Source organism: Panthera uncia, chromosome D1 (genome assembly GCF_023721935.1).
Source record: "Panthera uncia isolate 11264 chromosome D1, Puncia_PCG_1.0, whole genome shotgun sequence".
Classification (NCBI taxonomy): Eukaryota; Metazoa; Chordata; class Mammalia; order Carnivora; family Felidae; genus Panthera; species Panthera uncia.
This window is the reverse complement of record NC_064808.1, coordinates 8,527,176-8,555,139: the sequence shown is the minus strand read 5'-3', so window position 1 is coordinate 8,555,139 and position 27,964 is coordinate 8,527,176. Positions and strand designations below refer to the sequence as shown.

The 27,964-nt window shown below is 61.9% G+C and overlaps 2 protein-coding genes across 8 annotated transcripts in view; both read right to left on the bottom strand.

Annotated features, from left to right (window-relative positions):
• Positions 1–282: 282 nt before the first annotated feature.
• On the bottom strand, positions 283–13,931 carry FADS3 (fatty acid desaturase 3). Its single transcript, XM_049644935.1, has 12 exons — positions 13,450–13,931; positions 5,853–5,963; positions 5,090–5,287; positions 4,624–4,725; positions 4,382–4,504; positions 4,012–4,072; positions 3,401–3,477; positions 2,857–2,954; positions 2,360–2,456; positions 2,185–2,264; positions 1,843–1,968; positions 283–684 (listed from the first exon to the last, which is right to left on the bottom strand). Exons 1-12 carry the CDS (start codon positions 13,654–13,656, stop codon positions 633–635), a joined length of 1,332 nt encoding a protein of 443 aa, XP_049500892.1. The 5' UTR covers positions 13,657–13,931; the 3' UTR covers positions 283–632.
• Positions 13,932–19,264: 5,333 nt separating this feature from the next.
• Positions 19,265–27,964, bottom strand: part of RAB3IL1 (RAB3A interacting protein like 1) — a 43,051-nt gene continuing 34,351 nt past the window's right edge. For 5 of the 7 annotated variants that reach the window (XM_049644926.1, XM_049644930.1, XM_049644929.1 and 2 more), the window contains 7 exons: positions 27,277–27,495; positions 26,183–26,335; positions 25,540–25,668; positions 25,333–25,445; positions 23,717–23,816; positions 21,081–21,147; positions 19,265–20,255 (listed from right to left, as the gene is read on the bottom strand). In XM_049644926.1, coding sequence (XP_049500883.1) covers positions 20,173–20,255; positions 21,081–21,147; positions 23,717–23,816; positions 25,333–25,445; positions 25,540–25,668; positions 26,183–26,335; positions 27,277–27,495 — 864 coding nt within the window. In that variant the 3' untranslated portion in view covers positions 19,265–20,172. The remainder of the gene's footprint in view (positions 20,256–21,080; positions 21,148–23,716; positions 23,817–25,332; positions 25,446–25,539; positions 25,669–26,182; positions 26,336–27,276; positions 27,496–27,964) is intronic. The other 2 variants (XM_049644927.1, XM_049644934.1) reach the window with 1 other exon arrangement.

Genomic DNA, 27,964 nt, shown 5'->3' with positions numbered 1-27,964 from the left:
TTCTCCTTCCTGTGCTGGGTGGGAGGGGGGCGCCTGCAGACGTGGCCCGAGCCCTGGTCTGCCGGACCGGCTCCTGTCCCACCTTGCAGAGCAGCAAAGCGAGTGAACCCAACGTGACGGCCACAGGTTGCTGGTGAGTGGGTGAAAGGACAGGAAGGGAGGGACCCTCACAGAGACCCGAGCCTGGGCCAGCTGCCAGCTTCCCGACCCAGGGCCACCAGTCTCTCCCCCTGCCCCCCTGCCCCCCCAGCACCCTGATGGCCCAAGTGGCCTAAACTCCTCTCAGGAAGTCCAGCTCCAAGATTCTTGCAGATTCAATACTCCACCGTTTTTCTGTGTTTGTTTTTATATAAAAATAACCGTTTTCCCTAAATTTTTGCTCTAGGAAAACATGCCATGCTGTGTGGCTTTATGTACTATCCCCCTAGCCCTGGTCCTGTTTGGCCAAGAGCCATGGCCTTAGGGCTGCCAAGCAGACAGGTGAGGGGGGTGGTGAGGTGAGGACAGCAGATCCAGAAGGGTGGGCAGGGCCCCCTAGGCCAGGTGGAGGGTGGGGTGCGGGTGGGGGTGGGGCAGAGTGGTCAAGCCTGCCTGGGCCGGCTTGGTGGTCGCTGGGGCCCTGGGTGCCGCCTTCACTGGTGGAGGTAGGCTTCCAGCCAGATGTCGCCAGACTTCTTCAGGGACCTAGGAGGCAGAGGTGGGGTGGGTGTCTTCTCTCACCCCTCCCCCAAGACAGTCCTCCGCGCGTCCCATTCCCCTGGGCCAGGCAGCTGGGGTCGGGGAGCAGAAGGGGAGACTCGGGGAGGGGGCTACACTCTCATCAACTGGAGTAGAATCTAGACCTCGGGTCGGGGGAGACCAAGGCCGGGCAGCAGTCAGCACGGGCCTGTCCCTCTCTCTTTGGTCTCCTTCTGCGAGGCCCTGCGACCCTGGAGCCCGTGTGTAAGGCACGGAGGCTGCCCACCAGGAGCCCGATGACAGGCAGAGGAGCCAGAAATATCAACCAGGAACCCCTGAGCCAGGTGTTCTAATGGGACCCTGCCCAGTGGCAGGGGCTCAGACGACGGGGCTTGGAAGGGTCATGAAGGGGAAGCAGCAAGAGTTCAAACACCAGCATAGAAGGAAGGGCCTGCAAGCAAAGGGAACAGCATGTGCAGAGCACAGAGGTGGAAGAGCTCTGGCTGGGGGAATCTGCCCTCTGCTCCCCACTGCCAAGGCCACCCCCATTGTCCCTCACCCAGACGGCTACAGGGACCCCTGCACTGCTTATTGCTTCAAATCGAGCCCCATCCGTGCACTCCCGGTCAGGGCATCCAGGTCCCGCGTGTCCCTCCTCCACTCACACCAGCACACGCCTGCCTCACGGCCTTTGCACGGCTGTTCCCGTGCCCCAGATGCTCTTCCCCCCGATGTCACCACTGCCAACCCTCTGCCCTCCTCCCTGTCTCTGCTTACATGTGACCTTCTCGACCTACCCTGCCACCCTACTGAAACTCACAAGTCCCCTCTCCTGCTCCTACTCTTAGGTTTTATGGTTCCATTTCGCCAAAGCATACCTTCTCTTCCCACAGTTTCTGTAATTTACTTAGTTTAACTGGTTTCCAGATCTGCTAGGCAGGGATCTCGGCCGGTTTTGCTCACTGATGTTATCTATAGCCCTCAGGACAGGGTCTGGGCCCATGGCAGATGCTGCCCTAAACCCTGGCAGTGTGAAAGAGCCCTGGGAAGGGAGGGCAGGCACAGGCTGAGGACCGAAAGGTGGATCAGATGGGCCTTGAATGCCAGCTCTTGGGCTCAGAGAGCCAGGTACCCAGGAAGGGGCGCTGAGCGGGGGATCCTTACCCAACGATGTCCACCAGGGCGGTGAGAAAGGGCTTCACCTCGTAGTTGAGGCCGTGCTTGGCACACAGCGCCTTGACCAGCGGGGCCACCCTACGGTAGTTGTGCCTTGGCATCGTGGGGAAGAGGCTGGTGGGGAGAGCGTGTGCTGGCACCTGAGGTGACGGGTGACGGAGGGGGCCCCCACCCCACCCATCGCCACCCAGGCCCCTCCCCCCCGTTCACCACCTCTCCCCAGCCTCCAGGGAGTCCAGGGCTTATGTCCCGGCCTCCCTGGGGAAAGACTAGACACAGGGGCCCCTCATCAGCTCCTGGGCTCAGGACTCACTCCCACCCCACACTCACTGGTGCTCGATCTGGAAGTTGAGGTGCCCGCTGAACCAGTCGATGAAGAGCGAAGGCTCCACATTGCAGGTGGCTGCCAGCTGGCGGAAGTAGGCGGGGCACAGGTGAGAGAGGTGGGCGTGGGGCCCCCACCCCCCTCACTGGGTCCCTGCCCGGGCCCACCCCTGCTGCCCACCTGAGAGCTGGCCCAGTCCCGGTGCTTCTCGTGGCCGATCTCCTTGGGGATGTGGTTCATCTGCGTGATCCACACGAACCAGTGGCTCTCCAGGACCCTGTGAGGGGAGCTCAGGCACTGCCCATGTCCAGCTCACCCCTTGCACCAGACCCGGGCCTTAGCTTCCTCGTCTGCACCACGGGATCACGGGACCCCTTTCCCAGTGGTGTTTAAAGAGGCTGAGCAAAGCAGGGTCCATTGCCAGGCAGAGCTCGGAGCAGCCCTGCTCATGAGGGCGGACATCCATGGGGCTGCTTATAAGCCAGGCCACTTCCTGCAGACCCACTGTCCCTGGGGTCCTGTCACTCGTGTTTCCCAACAACCCAGGGAGGCCGCACTGCTGTCCCCATCCTGCAGATGGGGAAATGGAGGCCCTGACACTGGAGGGCTGTGGTCAGGGTCCCCTGCTGCCTGTGTGTGGCCTCCCCACCTCCCTGCCATCCCGACTCTGGCCATACCTGACAGCGACGAAGAGGAGCAGCGCCCCAGGAACGCCGTAGAAGGGGATGTAGCACAGGAAGAAGCGGGAGTAGAAGCTGGCAGCCCAGAGCAAGTCCTGCAGAGGAGGGTGGAGGAGGGCAGAGGCCCCCGAGGCAGCCGGGAAAGGGAGCTGGGGTCATCCACCCCTTCTGCCTGATGTGCCTCGGAGCCCCGGACGGGTCACTACCCCTCTCTGGGCCTCTGTCTTCTCAGCTACGTAAGGGGACAGGATCCTTGCCCTGCTGGCCTCATGGAGGAGTGTGCAATGGGGGCACCCCTCCCCGGGGACAAGCGCCTGGCAGAGCCGGCCCAGGGGACCCCCACCCCGAGGGAGGGCACCCCGACCGGGAGAGCACCGCGCGCCTCGCGCACACTCGCACAAGTACACACGCATCACAGCGGCGCGCGCGCGCACACACGTGTGCACCCGTCTGCATCCGCGGACGGGGCCGCCCCCTTGTGCCCCACGTCCCGCCACCACAACGGCGTCCCCTGGGGGGCCTGCGCAGAGCCCCCACTCACCATCCACCGCATGCACACCAGCATGTACGCCAGATTCTCCACTTCAAAGTTCACCAGGGTGAGCAGCGGCGGGCCGACTGCGAGGGGCACAGGAGGGCTCAGGAGCAGGGCAGGGGTGCCAGGCAGGCCAGGCCGAGGGAGTCAGGGAGCGGGGCGGCGCTGACATCCCGGGAACGCCCGTGGGGCCTGGTGCCGGTCCCATCCAGCCGGCTGACCCTGCGTCACCCACGTGGCCTCGGCCACCCATCTTCCCTTGGCCTCCGAGCCTCCCCGGGCTGGCCCTCGCCCCACCGCCTCCGTGTTCCTCCTGAGGAGGCCAGCCTCCCACGTCCCCTTAAATCTTCATCCTGGCCACCCCGACAACCCCCCCACCCCACCCCGGGGCCCTAGGGCTCCAGGCCACTCTGGCGTGCGTGCAGGAAGGAATCCTGAAAACCCCGGGGCAGGGCCGGGGGCCAGCAGGGCAGGGGCTGGGAGAGGTGTGCCGGCGCCATAATGAGGGGGTTTGAACAGGTCCGCCCCTGGCCCGGGAGGGGGTGGAAGCAGGCAGGGGCAGACAGGTCCTGGCTCCGGCTGTGCCCCCACCCCCGGGAGGACCGAGGGACACTCACTCAGGAAAAAGTACAGATGCTGATGGTTGTAGGGCAAGTATCTGCGCTTCTTCCTGCCGTACTGCAGAGGAGACAGCCAGGGCTGGGGTCAGGGGGCAAGGGCAACCCTGGGTCCTAGCAGTTGGGCCCTTCACCCCCGGCAGGCTGGGAGGTGGGGCAGGGGTGCCCTTCGGGTAGGGACTCAGCGTGGAGTGACAGTGGGGGGGCTCCGTCAGGGGCTCGGTCACAGTGACTCAGTGGCTACCGCAGATGGGAAAATGGAGGCTCTGACGACGGAGGGCTGTGGCCGGGGTCCCCTGCCGCCTGCCTGTGACCTCTCCGCCTCCCTGCCTGAGGCCCAGACGAGTGAGTCCACATCCTTCCCACACACCTCGACCGACGACTCCCCCAGGAGGAAGACGGGCGCTACGGTCACATCCGGGTCTTTGTGGAAGATGTTGGGCTTGGCGTGGTGCTGGAAATGGCGGAAGTTCCACCAGTGGGCAGAGAAGCCCTACAGGGGACAAGGGGGGGCTCTGAGGGTGGGGGCCAGGTGCCTGACCGCGTGGGTGGACCCGGCGGGGCACCCCCAGCTCAGCCCCACGGCTGCCCACCACCCACCCCCACCCTCACCTTCAGCTGTCCCATCACAAACTGCTGGGCCAGGTGGTTCCACTGGGACTTCCGGAAGACAGAGGTATGGCCCAGGTCATGCTGCAGACACCAACACTGAGCCTGGGGAGGGGAGCAGGGTCAGGAGCCGGTGGGAAGGGGCCCCAGGGTGCCCTCCCCGCTCACAGGACGCGGCCGCCGCTCATGCTACATCTTAAGACCCTGTGGGCCAACTTCCTCTTTTAACAGATGAGGGCAACTGAGTCTCGGGAGGTCTACGGGCTTGCCAGTCCGTCAGGGAGACTTCTGGTTCCCCGCCCTGAGCTTCCACGGCTCATTTAAAATGCAGCTTGACCTACAGATAGAGCCGTCACGGGGCCTCTGGCCGGTCATTCATTCACTCAGCAGGTATGTCCAAGTGTCCCCACGGGCCGGGCCCCACGTCTACTGGGCAGTTCGGGTGGCGGCAAAAGAATGCTGGAGTCACCTGGGAGGTGGCCAGGACAAGGGCGGCGAGGGTGCTGGGCACCCAGCCCGGGCCGAGGAGGTAGATGGTGAGCCAGGCGAGCACCTCCATGGCCAGGATGTGGCCCAGCAAGAGAGCGAAGAAGGCGGGCTTGGCCTCAAACAACTTCATGTCCTCAGCTGCCTGGCGCAGGGCTCGGAAGTCCTCAACCAGCTGGGCCTGCCACGGCCGAATGGCTGGTCAGCTATGGAAGCCGCCCTCCCCTCCCCCCCTCCCCCCGGGTTGTCCCCGGGAGCCCCCAACAGCGACCCACGCTGCAGCCACTCCCAGTGTCAGGCCCAAGGGGTACAGCCCAAGAGATGGAGGGGCGAGAGCACCGGCGTGGGGTCTGAGCTGGGGAGCCGGCTGGTGGCAGGGGCTCACCCCGCCAGAGGTGTGGGCACACAAGAAGAAGAGAAAGGCAGAGCTGGGAAAACCCTTAGAGCCCAGTGCTTCAAAACCCTCAGTGTCGATGGGGATGCCGGACCCAGAGCAGGAAGGGGCTTGCCTTCAGCAGGAAGGGAAATGGAACGTGGCAAATGCCGGCCCCGCCAGACCCGGGCCTTGGGCTCCTGCGGGCCTCCTACAGCTCTACCTTTGGCTGCTGCCCGGGAAGGGAAGGCAAACCCAGCCCAGGACCCGGGTCCCCCCCTGGAGTAATGTGGATGGCGTTGCTACCGGCGGTGCTCCCCGCCCCTCCAGGCCCCCGCACTGGGGGCTTAGCCTCCACCGGGGCCCCGCTCACATTCTGGGGTCCATCCTGGCTGGGCTCCTCCGGGGCCAGCTCTCCAATCAGCAGGGGCTGCAGGAACTTGCGCACGAAATTGAGGTCCTGGTGGAAGGCGTGGAAGGCATCCTGAAGGAGAGCAGACAGTCAGGTGGACGGAGGGGCAGATAGAGACGGGGTAGAAGGCAGAGCAGACAGACGGAGAAGCAGCTGGTCGTTCAGGGGTCATAAAAAGAGGGCCAAATGGGTCAGCCTTGCCCATTAGCCCTGCCTGGTCCTCCCTAGGCCCTGGGTGCCCTGCCTGGTCCTGCCCAGGCCCTGGGTGCCCTGTTGGGTCCTTCCTGGGCCCTGGGTGCCCTGCCGGGTCCTCCCCGGGCCCTGGATGCCCTGCCAGGTCCTCCTCGGGTCCTGGGTGCCCCAGGCCCCAGCTGCTTCCCCCAGCACAGGGCACCCTTCTCCAAAAATCAGTCCAGGGCCACACAGACTGGGTTCTCAGGTTTGCAAGGAAGATACACAGTTCAACTCATTTGATTTTAAAAGCAGACGTGGAAACGATGGGTTTTACAAAAAAAAAAAAAAAATCAAATAAATATGGAACATTCCTGTGATTCTCTGGAACAGCTGGGGGTGGGGATGGGATGCAATGCAACAGGGGTTGGAAAGTCGAGAAAGACAAAGCGCTGGGGTCAGGGACCAGTTAGGAAGTGGCCCAGGCAGCACTGGAGTGTGAGCCAACTCGGATTGCCCAGCCGGGCTCCCTCAGTCTCTCTAATACGGTCCTGGTGTGCCTGGCTCGTTACTGTTCCCAGCTCTTCAATGGGTCTTTCTCCCTGGACTCTCTCTGAAGGGACTAGTCATCCAGCTGCCCGAACTGTAGAAACACCACGGGGTGGGTGTCCCCTGGGCCTTGGGAAGGTGACTGCGTGCGACCAAAGGAAGCACCTTGGACCAAGGCTGACAACAGGGGCCTCCCGTCGTTCTCTTGCTAGGGAGCCTACCAGAAGCTGGGCCCCTACACTCACTACCGGGACTTCCCCACAGTCCTGGGAGGAGGAAGCACTTTAGGCCCCTCCGGGCCCCCACCCCCCACCCCCCACGCAGAGGCACCACCTGCAAGATCCACCTGAGCGGTCCCCTTTCCTGTTGTCTGCTCTCTTGCTGGCCCAGGGCAGCCCAGAGAGCTGGGGGCTGGGAGGGTGCTGTTTCTGGAACAACCTAGACTCCCTCCCTGAGCTCCTAAGAGGGGAGGGGGGCTGTGTACTACCGATCTCCCCGCCTCTCTGGGATGACCTTGATGGAGGGGCAGGACATTTGGGAGTGAGAAAGTGTGGGGGAGGCTGGCCCCCACCCCAGGAAGCTGCTGATGGGGTGGGGGGTACCCCAGGCTCCTGGGGAGCTGGGAGGGAAGGCCGCTCTGGGGCTGGCTGGGCTGACCCCACCCGCTGCGACCTTGAGCGAGTCGACCCTCCAGCTTGGGACTAGACAAAAGAGGGCAAGACTCCGGGGCCTTTCTGGCTCTGGACTTCAGAGCAGTAACTTTTTTTTTTTTTTTTTTGCCCCTTAATTCACCGCTTTCACCCTTTTTAAGTGTGCAGTTTAACGGCACTGAGTGTGCTCACATTGCTGGCCATCCATCACCACCGTCCACTTCTAGAACTTTCTTACCTTCCCCAACTAAAACTCTTGTCTTCATGAAACACCAACCCCCCACCCCCACCCCAGCCCCTGTTAGCCACCACTCACTCTGCTGTCTCTACGAATTGGACCACTGGAGGGACCCCTGATAAGAGGAATCAAACAGATTTGTCCTTTTTTATGCCAGACTAACATGTCACTCAGCATAACGTCTTCAAGCCTCACCCCTATTGTAGCAGGTGTCAGAATTTCCTTCCTTTTTAAGGCTGATGAGCAGGCGCTGGGGAGTTTCCGCTGAAACTCCCTCGTGGCACATGGGGCCCACGCGTGCCTACTGTGGCCACGGCCCCAGGATTTCTTCCTTCCTCTTCCAGTCCTTCTCTCCCAGCCCTTCTTCCCTCTGTGTCTTCTGGGACCACCCTAGTGCCCAGCAGATCCCTGGGGGGGTCCAGGGCCAACTTCCTGGATGCTTCTCCCTGGGTCCCGATTCACCCAGGCCAGGCCTGGAGAAGCGCTGATGGACAGGGCCACCCGAGGGCCCTCCAGCCAGGTCTATCCCCTGGTGTGGCAGGGGAGGTGTGAGCCCCGGAAGGGCTGGCGGGAAAACCCCAGAGCTCGCAGACCAGGCTCCGGCTGATGGGAGGGGATGGGCGGGGCTGTGGCGGGTCCTTGAGAAGCAGGTGGGCACCACTGACCCTATCGCGTTCTCGGCACCAACAAGGTGGGTCGCCGGCCTCAGACCCAAACCTGACGCACCAGCAAATCAGCTCTTGCTGGAATACTTGCTGGGACCAACGGACCAGATCCTCTCTGGGCTACTGCTTAAGGACCCGGGGCCTGGGCAGAAGACTCAGAGAGGTTAAGCCACTTACAAAGAGCACACAGTTCCATTTGATGGCGAGTGGATCAGAACCCAGTCTGACTACAAAACTGGGCTTGTGGCCGCTCCTGGGCCAGGAGGAGGCAGTGGGTCTCCTGTGTGTGTGTGGGGGGGGGGGGGAAGGTTGTAGTGGGGGGCCTCACCATGAAGCTGGTCATCAACCCACACAGCCAGGGACCTGGCTGTTTAGCGACTGGACTGTAGGGGACAGGAGGGTGGTCCTGGCATTTCTTGGGGCACTGCAGGAGGCCCCACCCCCACCTACCCCTGGCGCACCTGGAAACATCCTCCCTATGATCCTTCCCCACCTAACAAGTGGAAGGTGGCACTCGGGGTCTCTCGCGGGGTCTGGGAAGAGAGCTGGGTGAACCCGCTGGTGGCAGTGACAGGCTACGGTCACAGAGCGTCCTCAGAGCCTGGCAGGGCAGGGGCTGGACAGCAGGTGTGAGTGAGTGGACACGAGCCAACCATCCACAGCCAACAAGGCAGGGATATGAACCAGTTTCCTGGAACAGAGGCTCGGAGTGGCAGGGGCATCTGCCCAGGTCAGAGCTTGTCATGACAGAGTCGGGATGCGAACCCAAGCAGCTCTGTGATGTCCACGCCCTGCCAGCCCCGCCTCGGTCCCTGGAAAGCTCATAGTGGCTCCTGCCCTGCCCCCATAGCCCGACACGAGCCCCGAACAGCAGCCAGTTGAGGGGCGGGAGTGGGGGGCTCAGCGCCAGCCTGCTGAGAAGGGAACCTGAACAGCTACTTACGAGCCACAGACAAGATCGCACACTCCTCCACTCAGTATTTTCGCATTAGTAAATCAGAAACCGCCCGTGCCCATCTCGTGAGGCTGCGGGGAGGACTGAGTCAGTGCAGGTAAAAGTACACTTAGAAGGGCCCGGCGTCCAGCTCTGGCCGAGGCCCCGCTGGCCTGATGCGCCCTTGTCCCGAGTCCACTCAGACTTAGTGGCCTTGGAGGGTGGGCCTGTAGGCGTGAGGGAGGAGAGCGGGGTCCACCCTGCCGGTCGGGCCCTGGCCAGCCTGAGGAGGAACAGACTGGGGAACAGACTGGGGAACAGTCTGGGGAACAGACACACGGGATGGGGAACATTTCTGGTCACTCCCCCAAAGAATCGGGAATGTTCCAGCTCAGGAAGGGAATGGAGCGGGGCTGTGGGCGGGGGTGGGGGGATGGGGGGGGGCGCTCAGGAGGTCTGGGTCTGTCCTTGCTGCCTCCTTAAGCCTTTGTGGAGGAGGCAGCGGTGGGTTGTGAGGATGGGGAGTAGGGGGGTAAGCGTCAAGGGACACCCCAGGAATCCCGCCGCCCCTCCCTCTCGCAGGTGGAAGATGCAGGAGACCCTCGTGCCCAGCACTCATGCTCTTTACCATCCCCTCCCCACATCATTCCTCATCAGAGCCAGCGGAGAAGCACTATCAGTGCATCGTTTTGCAGATGAGGACACTGAGGCACAGCTCCGAACGCGACGCGTCCAACTCGCACCCACGCGGGCGGGGGCAACTCAAGGACAGACCCTCCCGGGAAGCCTGGTGTGGCTGGTGACGGGCCAGCACACACAGTAGGGCTCCTCCCCCCAGCACCCTTGACTTCCCGAGTCAGCGACCCCAAAGGGGCCATACCCACGGACACTTTCTCCACTACCACTCTCCAGTTCCCTCCTCAAGCCCTGGTTCTCCCTAGCTGTTTTCTGCCATACAGAGTAGCGCTTGGGTGCCCTGGGGAGGAAAAGCAGGACTGCCAGGGTGCCCGGCCCACCTCTGTACCGCGTTCCTGCCCAGCACTCCCCCAGGGGGGGAGCTGGGCACTGTGACTACCCTGGGAAGGGGCCTGAGTGGGTGGGGACATTACAGAAACCACCTACGGAGCCCGGAGAGGTCACACTTCATGGGGAGTGGCCATCAGGCAGCAGGGTTTCCAAGGCAGCCAGCGAGGTGGGAGGAAGCCTGAGCGTGGGCTCTGGGGCCAGGTCATCTGGGTTCATGGCCAGCCCCTCTCTGAGGCCCCACCCTCACTCTGAGGCCCGGGATATGCCTCACTTCCCCCCAGCTGCTACCCAGACACAAGTCCCACCCTCCGAGCCCAAGGACCTGATGCCCTGCCTTTTGAGGGCCCCAAGAAGGTCCCTTCGCATCACCCATATTCAGCCTGTCGCAAAATGGGCGAACACTCATACCCGCTTTCTTCCAATCGGTTGTTGTCTGAATGCCACGCGATAGCCGCTCTTGCCTTCTGCCCTGGCCATGCCTGCGTTTCGGAGCCCAGGTGAATGGCCACCTCTTCTGAGTGACCTTACCTGGGAGAATCATCCCACCATCTCTTCCCTTAGCCTCCTGCCTTTCTCCAGGAAGGCTCTGTCTTCCCTAGGGATCCTTTTAAATGTTTATCAGATTCCCCTGGCTTCCCTGCTCTGCCCTCCAAAGATCCCCTTAGAATAAACCAAAGTCCCGCTTCCAAGGACACAGAAGCCCGGCCAACTCCTGTCACCTCTGGACCTCGCTGCCTGCCCCCTCCCAGCCACACCATACCCTCACTGTTCCTTGAGTACCGTCCCACTTCTGAGCTTTTGCTCTAACTTCCTCCTTGAGATGTTTTGTTCGCAGCTGTATCTTCAGAGGTTAGAGCAGAGTTTGGTGGCTAGGACCTGCTCGCTGAATATCTGCTACTGGGTTTACTGATCCAATAATTGCAGAATGAACGAATGGAAAAGCCGGTGAAGTCACAGGGTAGCGTGGGGTTAAGAAGATGGGCTGTGGATTCAAATCTCAGACCCACCACTTAATTTCAAGTCACTCTGCTTTTCTGAGCCTCAGTTGTCCCATCTGTAAAGTGGGAAAAACCAGTAATGTACCTGCCTCCTAGGGGTATCCTGGGGATTAAAAGAGAGTATCCATAAGTCAAGTGCTAAACCCGGACCCTGGCACAGAGCAAGTACTCAGTACCCAGCCCTGGTATACTTCTGGTCAGCAACAGCCAGGCCTCGCCCCTCCCTGGCTGCCTCCACTAGTCTCAAGCCGCCTATGACTCTTAGAGAAACCTGGCTCGGGGCCCAGAGCACTCTCCCCAGGGTACCCAGTTTTGTATCCCAGGATGGCCACAGGCTGACTTCATGGCACAGGAACTCTGGGAATTTCCTGGCAGGAAGGCTTCTGTTGCCTGGACATGAGAACAGCTGATGGGAGGCTGGGGCTAGTGAGAGATGGCCTCAGGAACACAGCCCCGGCATGACAGCTGCCCCACCCCTACCTGCGCTCCACGGCCTGGAATGGGCGCCTGGGGGCTGGGCCTGACCACACACAGCAGTGGGCCGGTCTATAATCTGTCCATCTGTTTGCAGGACACGCACACACTTATCAGCCAGCAACGTATACCGACCAGGAAGGACTACTCCGTGGGCAGGCCTGGGGCCACCAAGTTGAAAAGGCAGGGTCCTGCCCACAGCTGGCTCACTGTCTGGCCCAGCTCTCCCCTCTTCACAGATGAGGAAACTGAGGCTCAGAGGAGTGACACCTGCTTCAAGGTCACACAGAGTCTCCACTGGCAGAGCCAGGACCGAGCCCCAGGGAGCACACAGACTGCTTCTCTGGAAATGGGCAACAGACCTTACCGGTGATGAATCAGTGAGAAACCTGCCAGATGGAGGTCTCAGGGTCAAGAGATAAGCGTCTGATGGGGTTCCCCTGTGAGAGGCGCCCAGCACCGGCCTGGGCACCAGGCAGGAAAGAACATTGAGAAATGCCCTCCGTCAGCCTTTCCTCTCGCCTGCCTCCACTCTGCCCTTCAGCTCCGAGGTTGAAATAGGCCCGAGCACGCAGCCATAGGATCCCTCAGGGGCGGCGAGGGCACAGCCAGCTGAGGGGGAGGGGCAGCGGCACCCCAACCGCCCCATACCCCGGCAGAAATGCATGCGCGTCCAACCGTGCACACGAATGCGTGCAGCGCTCACGCGCATACAGGCCTGTGCGTGGCCACCCACTTGTTGGCCCATAGTCGTCTTCAACTCCATGGCCACCACCCGGCCCGTGGACAAGTCTGTCAGTGTCTAGCCTTTCAGGAGGCTTCTGCCTCTAAACCCTTGGCTTCTTAGGGGGGAAGTGGGGAAGAGGGACCTTTCCCTTAGAGTCTTTGGAGACTGTCCAACCTGGAAGTCCTGGTAAACAGGACCTCCCGGGACAGGACACGCTCTTCTGCTGCCGAAAGTTCTGCCACTTAGGGATTCGTCTCCTGGAATCTTGAAGATTCCTGGTACCCAGTGTGGCCCATCTCGAATGTTCCACGGTCAAGGCAGAGCATCGTGGTCTCTCCAGACGAGGGACTGCTGGACCACGGGAAGGGGCTGGTGAGGAGGCTCCCCGCACAGGCTGCTCTACCACTGGGCTCCGGCCAGATGCTCGCACTGGACCGGGTCACAACCCTCCTTGGCAAGACACGTCTAGACATGGGCTGGGAAAGGGAAGTCGGGGTTCCCAAGGGTCAGTCTATTCCTGGGGTGACTGTGCTTCCCGAGGAGGCCCACCCAGCCTGGCTGGCAAAGTTCTCCCACGTGCAGCTGCCAGCGCAGGAGAGGTGAGTCACTGCCCCTCAAAGCAGTTTACAGCAGCTCTTGGGAAAGCCACAGACCTCTGGGCACTGCCCAAGCTTTACTGCCCAGCCCCCAGCCTCTGGTGGCACAGCCTTGCCAGTCCCCTGGGGACCCCACCCTACCCCTGGCACTCGGCAGAAGCAACCTGGCCTGGGGGACCCAGAACCGAGAGAAGCTCAGAGCAGCAGGGAGGGCTCACGCTTCGGGCCGGCTAGTCGGCCATGGCACACCCACCTCTGAGAGCCCCTCACTCCCCCTACAGACCCGCTCCAGCCCAGCCCCCACCCCGTCCATGGCCGGGTGTGCAGGTCCTCCGCGCAGGGACGTGGCCTCCTCAGCCCACATCAGGCCCTGGCTTGTCCATCCCAATTCTGGGTCCCGGACCAGGAGATCAAGGGTCAGCGAAGAGTAGAAAGGATGCCAGAGCGTGCAAGCAGAGCGGATCGCAGTGCCCACGACCAGGCCCCAGCGAGCTCCAGGCTCCAACCCGGCCAGCGGTGGGCTTCCTTACCGTGGCGTCCTCAGCGCCGTGGTGGCCAATGAGGCGGCTGCCCCCCGGGTGCCGTTGTGCCCAGCGGCTGATGTCGTAGACGCGACGCTCGATGACCAGCCACTTGTCGCCCGGGAGGTTGTGCGGGCGGATCTGCTCCCAGCGGAAGGTGGGCAGCGGCGCCCCCGGCTGCGCGGGCCCCCGGCCGGGCTCCCCGACGTCGCCCATGGCCCCGTGCAAAAGCCCTCGGCCCCCCCGCCCCCTGCCGGTACCTTTCCGAGGTCCGACAGAGACCCCGAGGGGAGCGAGTCGCGTCCCCGGGGGCGTCCTCCGCTGCCACCCGCTCCTCCGCGGCCCCGCCCTGCCGCTGCGGCCGCCGTACGAGCGTGCGCCTGCCCGGCTCCCGGCGCAGGGAACTTTTCCCTCCCTTATAACCGCGCTGACAGCGCTCGCCTCGCCTCCTCCCCTCGCTCGGCCCCGCCGGCCCGCCCCGCGCCCGCTCCAATCCCCGCGCAGCGCCTCGGCCTCCATTGGCTGCGCGGCTCTCCGGGCCGGCGAGGGCGGTGTCTGGGGGGGCCCGCCCCGCCCGCGGGGGCCGCGGCCACCACGCCCGGCGCTGCCGGGGGTGTCGTCCGCTCCCGGCCCCGCGGGTGGGGCGGGGGACACGGGAGAGGGACGGGGACTTTACACCCTCGGCCGGCGCCGCGCGTGCCCTCGGGGCCCAGATCTGTGCCGGCGGGGCTTGGAACGACAGTCTGCGCACACGGGGTTTCGAGCCACGCGTCCTGGAACGTTAAATCCTGAGCGCACAGAGGTGGGGACGCTACCTCGAGGCGACTGTAAACAGCTTTCCACCAATCGGGGCGCCCCAGCGGCGGGGCGACGAGGCCGCCGTCGGGGCTGAGGATCGTGGCCGGGCCAACCCGCCCCACGCGGGGCCGTCTGCGGGGGCCGTTGGAACTGCAGGGTTGGGATCCCGAAGGGTGGCCGGTGGCGTAGAAGGGGAGAAGGGGGCACCGGAGTCGGGGGCGGGGCGCTGGCATTCACGGGTGCTCTGCTGGATGGCTTGCCTGTTACAGTCCCCTTCCCCCACTTTTGGCTTAAATAAATTCAAGTCCTTTTGAGGGTGTAGGGGGCTCCCCAAATTACTTTGTGGGGTTTTTTTGTTTTTTTGTTTTTTTTTGAGATAAAGACACCTGTTCCTAAAAGCGAAGCGTTCACACTCAACGTGAAATGAAATCAGGCTGAGGTTATGTGGCAGGGTAGCGGATATCAAACTTGACCGCATCAGAATCATGGGAGAGCTTGTCATGACAGGCTGCTTGGGCTCACCCGCAGAGTGGGATTCGGCAGGGCACGTTTGAGGGCACAGAACTGCATTTGGAACGGGTTCCAAGGGTGGTGATATTGATGTGCTGGCGCAGAGAATGCACTTTGAGAACACTGAGGGTATTTCTCTGATAACTTTATTTTTTAATGTTTATTTATGTTTTGAGAGAGAGACACACACACACACACACACACACACACAGAGTGTGAGTGGGGGAGGGGCAGAGAGAGAGGGAGGCACAGAATTCGAAGCAGGCTCCAGGCTCTGAGCCGTCAGCACAGAGCCTGACTTGGGGCTCGAACCCACGAACCGTGAGATCATGCCCCCAGCTGAAGTCGCACGGCTGAACCGACTGAGCCGCCTGGGTGCCCCTGATACACTAACTTTTTATCTTGGTTTCACAGTTTGTAGGATATCATGATAGCTGGAATTTGTGGGGCAGGAGGCCAGGCTGCCAAGAAAGGCTGAAGGGGCTTCTGGGTTCTCCTTGGTACCACCAGACCTCTATTCGGTTGCCAGGACAACCGGTCAGGCCTTGGGGTCACTATGGCCCTGGATGGCCTGAGCACCGACTCCTCCTTGAACCGCTTCCCTGAGCATGTGTGCGTGTTGGGGGCCGGGTGGATAGAGGTGTGTGGCTGGCGGCTGAGGTGGGAGGTGACAGCAGAACCCTACCAGGTTTGCACAGAAGCACCAGGATAGCCGAGGCAGGCTCTTAGGGGACCTGAAGCTCCCGCACCCAAATCCAGCTCCCCCCCCCAGGGGCATGGCCCCCCCACCCCATCTTTAGCAGCCCTCCATGTTCCCCTAATGCTGACCCCTTCCCCCACCCCCCTGGTCTCAGCCATGTGCAAGGCAGCTGGGGGACTGGAGTGGGTTAGAACCTCCCCTTGCCCCAGCTGCCCCCAGAGAGGTGAGGAAGATGAAGGCCTGCACAGGGTCCCCAGGAGGTAAAGCAAAGACAGGGCTCGGGGCGGTGCCACCCTTCCAGCCACTTTCTCCCAGCAAGGAGAGAGAGGTCGTGGAGCTCCCCTGCCCCCTGTGGCTGTGGTCCCCTAAGGCCTGAACTGGGGGGGTCTCTCCCTCATAACCCAGCCAACAGCTTCCCACGTGTGATTTCTCTGCAGGCCTCGAGGCTTCCATCGGTGGCTTGACCACTCCAGGCTTCCACCCAGGGGACTTTGCAACGCTCCTAAAATCAGGGGGTCTGGGAGACCTTGAGACTCCATTATCCCAATCCCCACACCCTCCATGTCAGGGCATCTCGAAGCCTCTCAGACCACTTGGAAAGGGAGAGGCTCCACTTGGCGTTCCTGAGCTGCCATTGGGCCACCGCCAGGCCCTGGGTTTAGGCAGGGGGAGGGGAGAACTAGCTGAAAGACAAGGGAGGGTCTGGCCAGCTGCAGCATTTTGGAGGGAGGGTTTTTGTGCTTGTGCTTGAGGTTTGAGGGGAGCCCCTCGAACCACTGGCTGGCCCCTGTCCCGGCCCCTGCGGGGCCTCTCCTGGCCACGAGCTGGCACACGGGCCTCTCGTGGGACACACTCGCGTCTCCGCCCGCTGTGGAACCACCAGCCACTGTCCTAGAGCCGAGTGAGACTCGGGCAGGCCAGCGGGCAAATTTACCCCCAAAAGCTCTGGGCCTACCGGCAAGAGCAGTCACCAGGCCCAGGCACGTGCTCGGCGGCAGACACAGTTCAGAGCTTCGCAACTTGGCTTTGAGTTAAAGTTCACCACACCGTGGGCTTGGGGACCGGGCCCGGGACACAACTCTCCGGCGAAGGGTGCAGTCTGAGGGGGCCAGGGCCACAGAATCACGTACAAGCTGTGGCCCCACCGGCCACGAAAGTCTGTCCCTGACGGCGTCGCTATAGCACAGGCTCCTCCGAAGGTCCCTGAGTAAGAAGGCGGCACATAGAAGTGGCCGACGAGCGTATGAAAAGATGCTCAGCACCACCGATCATCAGAGCGCTAGACATCACGACCGCAGTGAGCTATCACCTCACAGCCATGAGGGTGGCCATTATCCAAAAACACCGACGTAGCAAGCGGTGGCAAGGGTGTGGAGAAATCGGGAACCCCCCACCCCCCCGCGCTGCCGGCAAGATGGTAAGACGGCAAAGCTACTGTGGAAGACGGTATAGAAGACACAAGTCAACAAACTGAAGACCACATATCGCCCAGCAGTCCCGCCTCTCTGTACAAATCGCCAAAGGAATCGAAAGCAAGGTCTCAAAGAGATAAGCGCGCTCTCCTATTCATCGCAGCACTATTCACGGTAGCTAACGGGTGGAAACAACCCAGATGCCCCTCAAGGGATGGGTGGGTAAAGAGAATAGTAAATCGTATGTGTTTTTTGCCACCATAAAAGACGCGAGAAAGGGGTGGGGGAGCTGCGAAGCTCATTTAGTCCCATCCTCCCAACTCACAGATGAGAAGACTGAGGCCCAGAGAGGAGCCCATCGCCCAGGTACGCGATCCTGGCAGCATTACATGAGGGCAGGCTTGGCAGATTGCAGACTGTGACACAGCAGAGCAGTGCGTAAGGCCAGCGTGTGGCTGGGCTCGGGCTCAATGGCTACGGTTGGAGCTAGCTTTTAAGAGGTGGCCACATGCACCAGGAGCACTTGGAGAGGCCCGAGTGAGTTATCTAGAAAATTCACTTAAGAGGCACAACTCCCGTACGGCCGATGTCGGTTAATCCTCTCCCGACTCCAAGAGCCAAAGCCCTGAGCCCCCTCCAGAGAGCCCCTGCGCACCCCCAGAAGCCTGAAGAGCTGGGGTGGGGGCGGCTGTAAGCAGGGGAAAACGTGGGAAGCCAACTTAGATGGAAATGCACTTCTGTCACTGCCTGACACTCGGTGTCTCCGTCTCTGGAGAACAGGCCTAATCCAGCGCCAGGCACAAGGCAGGTGTCTAGGAAAATGATGCTGGCTCTGGGGCACCCGGGTGGCGCAGTGGGTTGAGCGTCCGACTTCGGCTCGGGTCGTGATCTCGCGGTTCGTGAGTTTCAGCCCCATAAACGCTGTCTGCCTGTCAGCGTGGGGCGCGCTTCGGATGCTCCGTCCTCCTCTCTCGGTCCCTCCCCCACTGGCGCTCTCCCAAAAATAAATATTAAAAGAAAAGAAAAAAAAAAAAAAAAGGATGCCGGCTCTGGAGCTGGTCTCATCCATTCCTATCTAGGGCCACTGTTTCCTGGGTGAACTCTCAGTGCCTCGGGGGCTTTATCTGCAAAATGGGGAAACGGTACCTCCCAGGACAGCCCTGAGGGTTAAATGTGTTAGTATCAGCTACTGTTGGGAGATACTGAGGCCAGACTGCGTGTCCCTTGGTCCCTCACACGTCTCGTTGCCCACCACAACCCTCTAGGCCTGACAGGAAATCCTATCACAGGGCCAGGCAGAGCAAGTCTGGGGTGTGGGACCCGCTGCCAGGGCTCTGAAATGTTGTCCGGTGTCTCCTTGGCCCTGGGTGTGGCTTGTCCGGGGCCATGGAAGCTGGGGGCGGGGATGGGAGGAAATCTGCGAGGCTGGAGATCAAGAGGGACCAGGCTGGCGGCTGGACAGGGTGACAGGGTTCGGTGGCCTTGACAGAGTCCCGATCTGCTAGCTGAGAGGCCCTGAGGCCTCAGGCTAATCGGGGCCCCTTCAAGGTATCACCAGCCCCAGCACACATGGATTTCCGAGGCTGCTATGCCCCTCCCCCTCCCCCACTGGCCTGGACCCACACCCCTATAGGTGGGGAGGGGATGTGGAATCACAAGACACCTCTCCAGGCCCACCCTGTGACTACTTTTCCTTGCGAAGAAACCATCTAAGAGCGGGAGTGGCTGGCAAGGCCACAGCCGTCACATCCCTGCCTCCCTGCCTGCGCTGCCTGCAGACATCACCAATCGATCCCCGCACCACTGTCCTGCACTCGCCAGGCAGCCCTGAGGTTTTGACTGTGAACTCCAACCTTCCATTGGAAAGAAGCAGGGAGGGGGAGCCTGGGTGGCTCAGTGGGTTGAGCATCAGACTTCGGCTCAGATCATGATCTCACGGCCCGTGGGTTCGAGCCCCGCATCGGGTTCTGTGCTGACAGCTCAGAGCCTGGAGCCTGCAGCCTGCTTCAGACTCTGTCTCCCTCTCTCTCTGCTCCTCCCCCGCTCATGGTCTGTCTCTCCCCGTCTCTCAAAACTAAATAAACATTTAAAAAAATAATAAAATAGGCAGGGATACCAGAGGGGGATCTGCCCAAGGTGCCCCTGAGACGGCTCCACTCTCCCCACAGGAGGCCACCCCGCAGGAGAGAGGAGGTGGGGATCGGCCCTGCTAACCCACAGCCCCACGGACTGGACCGCTGGAGAAGACTCGAGTGGTACTCCCTACAGCAATCCCTTCAGGATTTGGGCCTAATCCCAAGCACGAGGGCGGGCTAGGGAAGGATTTGGTTTCATTCCTTCAGATGCCCAAGCCTTGGCCTGAGCCCCAGGGTGGAGGAGTGAAGGCGCGTGGCTGCCCAGCCTCTACCAACAAAGCCTTCCTTTATTAAATAGAGATCGTGTTACATTCCATTCAAAGGAGGAAATCGGCCACGGTGAGGGATGTGTCCAGGTTGGACCCCGGTCCTGAGTGGGCTGTGAGGGGCGAGGAGGGGCCTGCGTCCTGCCCACCCTCCCCCGGTCCTGTGTACAGGGCTTGGCGACCTCAGCCCCCACTGTCTGAACGGCCACCCACAGCTGAACACAGACACGGTGTTCTGAGGCCCTGTCTGTATTTTACTTCGGGAGCAAAGTATCCTAATCCTTCCAGTGGTGGGGGCAGGGCCTCCAGGAGCACAAGGCTCAGATGGAGGAGGGGGGGAAGGTCAAGTGCGAGGGTGGGAGGAGGGGCCCTGATCCATCTTAAGAACAGCTTGGGGTAGTTCTCAAGCAGATGGTGTGCAAGTCCTTGACAGCCCCTTGTGGCTGCACTGCCCCCACGGGAATGGGGGAGGGATGGCCACACGGGGGTGCTGGTGGCCCAGGGCTTGGGAACTGAGGTGGGAGATACCCTGGAGGTCAGGCCACCCAGTGTGAGCCCTTTCTGAGGACATCACAGCAACAAGGTGACTGCAAGCAGCAGCTCCCAGGACTGCAAAGGGGGTGCTGAGCCCCTGAGTGCGGGTCCAAGCTCCTTGGTCTTTGGTGCTTTCTTGAAAGTCTCCTGGTGGCTGTAGGGCCACTGGGGAAGGGCGAAGGGTCAGCTCATGAGGTCCTGTCCTTCCCGGGATGAAGATTTGGTACCGGCTCAGCAAGGCCTCCATGGCCTGGCCATCTGTCCATCTGCTCGGCTTCTGGCTCAGGGCTGGCGCCAGGACCCTGTCTTCCTGTCTGTCTGTGCCGGGGCAGGTGTTGGCTGTGGCTCAGAGCCCCCCTCCAGGCTCCGGCCATGCCCTAGGCCTCCTGGGGAAAGAAGCCGAGCTTGGCCAGCGACATCTCCTTCCGCAGCCTCGTGATCTCCCAGAACATCGGCTCCGCTGCAGGCAGAGAGAAGGTGGACGGCTCAGTGACAGGGTCACCTCAGGCAGATGGTCCAGCCCCCGTCCCCTAGCTTTGGGCAGGGCAGCTGGCAGGTACCCTAGGGCTCCCCGGTCCCCCAGGACAGATAACCTCAGTAAGTGGCTGGACCTCTTACAAGCGCCACGCTGAGGCCTTGCAAACTGTTGAGGGCTGAACCCACTCTGCACCGTACCAGTGGGAGAGGTGACACCACCCCTGCGGCCTGACACCCACCCACACAAGCACTCTGCCACACATTTGGTGGTGATTTCCAACCCGTATCCTTGGGGTCTCAGAGACCCCGAGCAGTCAGCAGAGCCATGGATTCAGCCCAAGATCCCCTCCAAGGCCTTGACCCCCAAGCTGGGGAGGAGAGGCTCAGACTCCAAACGGACTGGGCAGCAGGGAACTGAGTTTGGAGGAGGGGTGGGAAGCTAGACCTTGCAGAATAAGGCTGAAGGGGATAACAGGTGGATGCAGGACCAGCCCTGGCAAGAGTGAAGTGGGAGGCAGCGTTCAGTGTCAAACGACCGACGGTGAGGAGGTTACCCCCAGCGGGGAGGAGATTCACAAGGGACACCCCATCGTGCAAGGTTTCTGATGCCAGGCCGGTAACAGGGAGCCCCGGGGCCTGGGAGAGGTTGCTGGGTGGGAGAAGGCAGCCGGACCCGGCAGACCCTGGCAGGGTCCTCCCCTCTGTCAGGGCAAAGCCCAGCCGGTCGACCCCTCAGATGCTGGCCCGCCCTCTTGCTGCCCCCATCCCTCCCAGGCGCCGCCCTCGCCGGCCACCAGGGGGCGCTCACCTTCCTGCCGCACCAGGCCTTGCTGGATGTAGCGGATGTAGGTGAGGAAGTTGCACACTGCGGTGATCTGTGGACACAAGTGAAGAGGCTGTGACCTGCCAGCCCTCACGCTTAGGGTCCCCCCAAGAGCCAGGGCAGGTCGGAGACCCGAGCCACAAATCCCACGTCCTATCAACGCTAGATAACGAATGCTCCCTGAGTGGCACAGGACCGGGCTCTCAAATTTAATTGCCAACAGTGGTATTAGTCCTGCTCCTGGGAAGAACAATAGCAGCAGCTAACGTTTAACCCGGTACGCGTATCCGAGTGAGGCAGACATGGGTATCATCCCCAGTTGACCCAGGAGGAAAGCAGAGACTCCAAGAATGAAGCCACCGGACAGCAATTATAGAGGTCACGAAACAGTCAGTGGCTGAGCTGGAAGACGAAACCAGGTGGCTCGGCCTAGAAACCACACTCGTCCCCAGGCAGGCCTGCCTGCTCTGGGCGCTGGAGGCCCCGGCCAGCCAGGCCTTGGCCCAGTGCTCCTGGTAATGCCAGGCGGGACAGGGGGATCCGGAGCTGCTCACCGGGGCTGCCCTGGATCCCCAGGCCTGAAGTTCCCAGCTTGGCCTGAGGCCTGCCCCATGCCGGGCCCTGTGCTGGGCACCGCGGACCCCAAGTTGGCCCTTCCACGAAGACTCACATACCGCAGAGAGGGTGCTGCTGGTACCCTGCCCAGGCCCCTTCCCCAGGCTGGGGCCCCCTCTCCCCACTACTGAGAGGGTCGTCCACTAATGGCGCCTAGGTGCCCCTCCGTCCCCCCGTCCCCTGCATGCCACAGCCAGTGACTGGCCCGCATGCGGTGTATAAAAGGTCAGCCCCCTTGCCTCAGGGTGGAACCCACTCTGGGCTCCAGGGCCCCCACGGATCAGATTGCAGCCAGACTCCAGCTGAGGCCGGACACTCCTCTGCCCACCCTATTCCGCATTCATGCCTCCTAAGAATAGCATAAAATCTTCGTCCGGGGCTTAGCTTCTAGGGAACTCAGCCTAAGAAAGGGCAGAGGGTAGCTGGCAGCTGTGCCCACGGAAGCCTGTACTGAATGTCTGGCGCCCGGGGGCAGGGACGTCAAGCGTGTGGGAGCCCACAGGGTCCAGAGTTGCAGGGAGAGGACAACACCCCTGGGCCCTCAACCACGTAGGAATCCTGGCCAGCAGGACAAAGCAGGCGCAGGGGGGTCAGGGCAGAGGTCGGTGCAGGAGAAGCTTGTGGGCCAGGCCGTGGTGTTTCCCAGTGGCCAGCGGGCCCCCACAGGAGGCTGGTGAGCAAGGTGTGGCACCGAGCAGTGAGGTTCTCTCCCCAGGGCTCCACTTTGGGGACACAAATCTCTTCTCCCTGTGGATTCCACACTCCTTGGTCTCTTCAGAGTGTGGGGACCACATCCTGAAACTTCACACCCTTCTCGTCTCCCATCCCAGCTCTGCCCAACGCAGAGACATAGGAGGCCTGGAAGAAACAAGGTTCTAGAGGTAGCTTTGCCAGGCACGGAATGTCTGGCGCAGATCCTTCTGGTGAGCCCTGGTGGGGATCAGGAAAATGCCACCGGACAGGGCTCTGGGCACAGATGCGTGGGGCGGAGGCTGCAGCGAAGGGGGACTGGGTTCAGAATGGGGAGCCTCCGGGTCTAGGCTATACCCCCTCCTAAGGCATAGACTCCCCATATACAAATGGGGGCTCAGCTCACTGCCGTGGGGGTGGCCAAGACAACACATTGGATGCCCTGCGGGAGCTGTCGTAACCGAACAAGCTGCCCAGCAGTGGGGCCATCTGTCCACTCTGATCCCTGTGAGGAGCCTCTAGTAGGTTGAGGGCAGGAGATGGTTCCTAAAGGAGGACCCACCCACCCTGTGTCACCTTTGTACCAAGCTTCAGAACCTTCTCACACATTCTCTTTGGCTCCTTGCAGTCCTGTTCACAGTCTGTGAGGGGACAGAGGAACGAGGACCACCCGACCCCTGCCCCCAGCTCAGTGAGGTCCACTGACGCAGCCTGGGCCACTTGGCACGTGAGGACGGAAGCTGGGATTCCCGGAGCCCTCGTGGCACCTGCCACGGACAGTCAGGCTCGAGTAACAGACGTGCCTCAGAACGTTCTCAAGAGCCTGGGGCCAGAGCCTGAGCTGGGAGTCAGGAGCCTGGAACTTTAACCCGAACTCTAATGTCACTCCCATGGTTAGGTTTCGGCCGGCACACAGGTCCCTCAGTCCTTCACCCCTAGGCACTGAGTCTTGCCAATGGCCACGGGAGCTCAGAAGAGGACCACTATCCCCAGGAAGGAAGCAGCCAGCCAACCCCTTGACTGGAGCCTCTGACACCCTGAGCAGAAGATTCAGCTAAGCTGGGCTGACTCCTGCCCCAGGGAGACCGTGATGATAAACAGGTGTTGTTTTAAGCCACTAAGTTTATGGTCATTTGTTTTGTGGTAATGACAAACTAATTCACCAGGCTCGGCTGTGTGGCCCCAGTCAGTCTCTGTACCTCTCTGAGCCTGTGCCCTGCTCTGCAGATCAAGGTTGTGCTCCCAGGCCTGGAGCCCGGAGCCCCAGCCCAATGTGCCCCTGAGAAGCCAAGTGACACTCCCACTGGATGACTTACCCTGGCCCGGGAGGACGGTGAGATGTAGTAGTGATTCTCTGAGTCCCCAAGCCGGATTCGGTGGCGACAGGCACGAGCCAGCCCGCTCAGGGCACAGGTACTAGAGGAAAGCAGAGGGGGCCTTGGAGGCTGGCTGAGGCTTGCCCACCCAGCTCACGCAGGCAGGACGCAGCAGCCAGAAAGATGCACAGAGGGAGGGAGAGGCAAACAGACACGGCGGGGTGGGACCTGGCAGCCCCTCCCTCGACCCCAGCTTCCCAAGGAGCCCAGGGCCAGGCCAAGGAAGGGGCAGCCCTAGAAGTCCCTGGGATAGATCTCGGAACTAAGCTGGATCCCACCCCTAAAGCCCTCACCTCGCCACTGTTGGGCAGGAGAGTTCAGTCAACCTCATGCCGGGTGTACCAAAGCTCCACTCTCTGCAGTCCCCCTACTTTATCGGGGCCCTCAGACTCAGTGATGCCTTCCCCAACTAAACAAGAGTCTTCTCTCTCCTCCACTCTGTCACCAAGTCCCCAGGCTAGGTCACGCAAGGGGCCTTTTGCCTGGATCCTCTCAGCTCCACGTTACAGCCAGGGGCTCCTCCAAAAGCCCGTATGTAGCCCAGCATCTTTCCCCGCTGCTTTGCTACTGCCCAGGAAACCGTTATGGAGAATCCAGAGCAGAGGAAGGTTAAGTAGGCTCCTGGGGTGCGGGACTTATCAGTGCCTTTGCTGCCTCCAGATTCACTGTGACTCTGATTGGACTTGGCAACCCTCTTTTCAGGGTACATCTATTGATGAGCTTGTGAAATGCTGGCGTAGTGGGTCAAAGCCCAAACTTCATTCAAGGCCCTTTACACTCTGGCCCTCCTGTGTGGCCTCAGCCCCAACTCCCTACCCACGCCACCGCTCTGCAAACCCAGTGATGCTTCCATTCATACCGTGGCCTCTCACACCTTCACTCATGTTGTCCCCTCTGCCTGCAAGGCACATCCCTACTTGGCAAACTGCCACTCATCCTTCAAAATGGCTCAAATATTCCCATGAGTGACAAGACTCTCCCCAAGGGGCCTCCCTGGCAGGTCAAATCCTGGGCTGCCAAGGGAAAATGCTCCCTGTCTCTGCCCCTTGCTCTACCAAGGCTATTTTGTTCTGCTGCGAGCCCTGCTCGATGCCAGCTGAGTAGCAGGAAAGCCAAGACATGAGGGCTGTTTGGTTATTTATTAGCAGAAGGGGAGCCAAGAAATGACTTCACTTACATGTCAGTCGGGGCCCAGAGCCCATTGTGGGAGAGAGAGTTGGGGGTGGGAGAGGGATGTCTGCCAGGCTGGGAAGAGGGAGACTCCAGCTCCCAGACCCCCCTGGATGGCCTGGGGGTCCGTGACTAAAGGCAGGAACTTCTGCCAAAGAGTCCTCCCCGCACAGGGCGGGGGGGGGGGGGGGAGAGGGGGGGGGTGATGGCAGCCACCGTGCTTTTGCACTCTAGCCCACCCCCCGCCCCTGCTCCTCTCGGGTCCCACACCCGGACCCTCCGCAGGCAGGCCTGAGGCTCAATCCCTGGCCACCCCCTCGGCAGAGCTCAAGGCTAGGTGTGGCTCTCTCAAGTGCGCAAGGAAGGGTGAAGGGCGCTGAACGTACTTGGTGCTGCCACACTCCACCGCGGCCACCTTCGCGGTGGGCGGCGTCTGCGAAGCCACGGGTTCGATGGTGAGCGTGTTGTCCTCCACGGCGGCCCGTACCAGCGCCGAGAGCTGCAACAAAGCGGGGCAGCAGGTGGAGCAGTGAGGGGCTGACCTCTGGCTGAGGCGCTGGGCCCCGGGCCGGCCGCCCTCTGCCCTGCCTCACCTCCTGCATGGTGAAGTCCAGGCAGGGGCCCACGTCCTCCCGGTACACCCTTTCAAGGAAGGGGCAGGTCTTGTCCAGGGTGGGGGATTCCCTCCAGGCCTGGAACTCTGCGAACAGGGTCGTGTCCACCTGTGGGGGAGGGTGAGCGGGGTGCAGCGGTCAAGGCGCTGGGTGGGGGGGAGGGGCAGCATGGCCAGGAAGGGCAGAGCCCACAGCGGTGGGGAGGCGGGGAGGTTGCGGGACGGGCCCCAGCCTGCCGGTGAGTCTGTCCCCAGCGGCCAGGCGGGGAAGCCGAGTCCCGAGGAAGGACGGCCTCCTTCCTTTCGCCCCAAAGACCTCAGAACTCAAGCTTGCACATCCAGGTGTGCTTTTAGCTTCCTGCCTCTACTTGGGTCCAGGGCCCCTTCCTGAAGACCCTCACTGCCTCGTGGAGGGGGAGAAGTTGAAAAGTGGCCCCGCGGGACCCCCGCCCCCCTCCCCGTACACACAGGTACCACGGCACACACAGACACAGGCACACAGAGGGAACACACGCGGGCCACCTGCTCTGGAGAGGCCACCCGCTGGCCGCCCTGGGGCACGTGCAGTGTGAGTGAGGCTGGGGGTGGGGGACGGAGGGGCGGCCCCTCTCTGCGGCCATTACCTGTCGGGAAAAGGAGAGAGAGGTAGCGGAGGTGGAGGTGGGGGCCGTGGGCGGCTCCCCAGGTAGGAGCTGCCAAGCCGGCTCGTAGGTGAGGTGAACAGCCTTGCTGGGGACCACGCAGAGGAGCAGGGAGAGGAGGGGGGCCAGCCCGGGCTGGGTGGGCAGGGCAGACGGACGGACAGACAGACAGGTGCACAGAGACAGACGGGAGGAAGGAGATGTTAGTGTTCAGTCGGAAGCTGAGAGCTCAGAAGTGGGGGGAGGGGGAGAGGCCTGGCCCGCACCTGCTCCCTGGAGGCTCCAGAGACATAGGGCAGGAGCGGGCTGGGGGCTGCCTTGGTGTCAAAGACCACAGGAAACAGAATCCCACGACAGCCCTTGTAGGGCTCGCCCGGTGCAGCCCTGAGCCGAGCTCCTGACATCCAGGTCTCGTCAGCGCCCCATAGCCCCCAGGAGGCCCTACTTTTGTGAGGAAACTGAGGCTCTGACGGGTGACCTCACTCGCCGAAGGACCTGTGGCCAAGGACCTGTGGCCGCTGCCCAGCCTGGACCAAGCAGTCCATGCACCCAGCCGGGCAGGGAGGGAGACAGCTCCCAAATGCTATGCTTGTCTAGGCACCGGAGCCAGAAGGTGTCGAAGACCCTCGAGTCCAGGGATGTCCCAAGACGGTCTTGGGCGTCAGGGCTGTGAGCGCCCAGGGTCCAAGCAGCCTGTCCCCAGAGGCCCAGCAGTGGCCTCCTTAGGCTGAGGCCTCCTTGTGTCTCCAAGCAGAACTCCCCCATCCCCCCACCCAAGGCAGGCCCTCAGGCCAAGGCCAGCCTCAGGCGCACAGAACATCACCTACTGCTTAGAGGGGCTTGGAGGGCCTATCAGGGTCCCCACGTGGTACACCCAGAGGCCGAGGCCCAAACCTCCTATCACAGAAACCTGCCCAGCTCTCCCAGAGGACACAGAGGCCCAGACAGGGCAGGCCAGGCTCCAGGTCACACTGTGAGGGGTCAGGCCTCTCCACTGGGCCCCACTGCCTGGCGGACTTTGGGCACTGTCTCCCTGTCCCGCATCCACCACCGCCCGCCCGCCCGCCACCCCTCACCTCTTTGCCCTCCTTGTCCGGGGTGAGGGTATGTCCGGCAGCGGGGCACACGGCGGGGCAGAGGGTGCTGCTAGTGCTCTTATGGCGCAAGTGGCCCTTGCGGGGCCCGGCCTTGGTGGGGCTCAGCAGCTGTGGGTGGAGCTCGCGGTTGGGAGAGGCCGGTGTGGACGTGAGGACCAGTGTCTTCAAGGCTGTCACCTCCGCCTGCAGCATGTCGATCTGGCCGGGGTGAGGTGGACGTCAACCTTAGTCCAGGGCTAACGCTGCCCAGGCTGCCCCGGCCTGCCGCCCCGGCTCAGGACAGCCTGTCCCGGCAGTGACTAGTACCCGACCCCTGCTGTTACCCTTGGAATGGCCTTTGAAGGGGGGACTGACACACCCATTTCACAGCTAAGGAAACTGAGGCTCAGAGAGGAAACGCGGCCTGCCTGAGGTCACACCGTACGCCAGGGCTCTGTGACGCGCACCCGTCTGGGGGCTGGCCGGGCCTCCCACTGAGGGGCCCTCAGGAGCCAGGAACCACACAGCCCTCGCATTTTACAGATGTGCAAATAGACTCCAAGAGAGGAAGCTACCTGCCCAGGCTCCCGTAGCCAGACTGGGGTTTCTGCTTTGTAAAGGGCGTATGGAAGGAGGCAGGAGAAATTGCACTGCCCACGGGATCCTCCCTGCCCTGGTGAGGCCCCGC

Coding starts and splice junctions, on each gene's coding strand:
- FADS3 (XM_049644935.1), bottom strand. CDS start 13,656: ATGGGCGACGTCGGGGAGCCCGGCCGGGGGCCCGCGCAGCCGGGGGCG. Junction 5,964..13,449: donor ACGGCGCTGAGGACGCCACG/GTAAGGAAGCCC, acceptor GCTCTCCTTCAG/GATGCCTTCCACGCCTTCCA. Junction 4,726..5,089: donor TTGTCCTGGCCACCTCCCAG/GTGACTCCAGCA, acceptor TCCCCTCCCCAG/GCTCAGTGTTGGTGTCTGCA.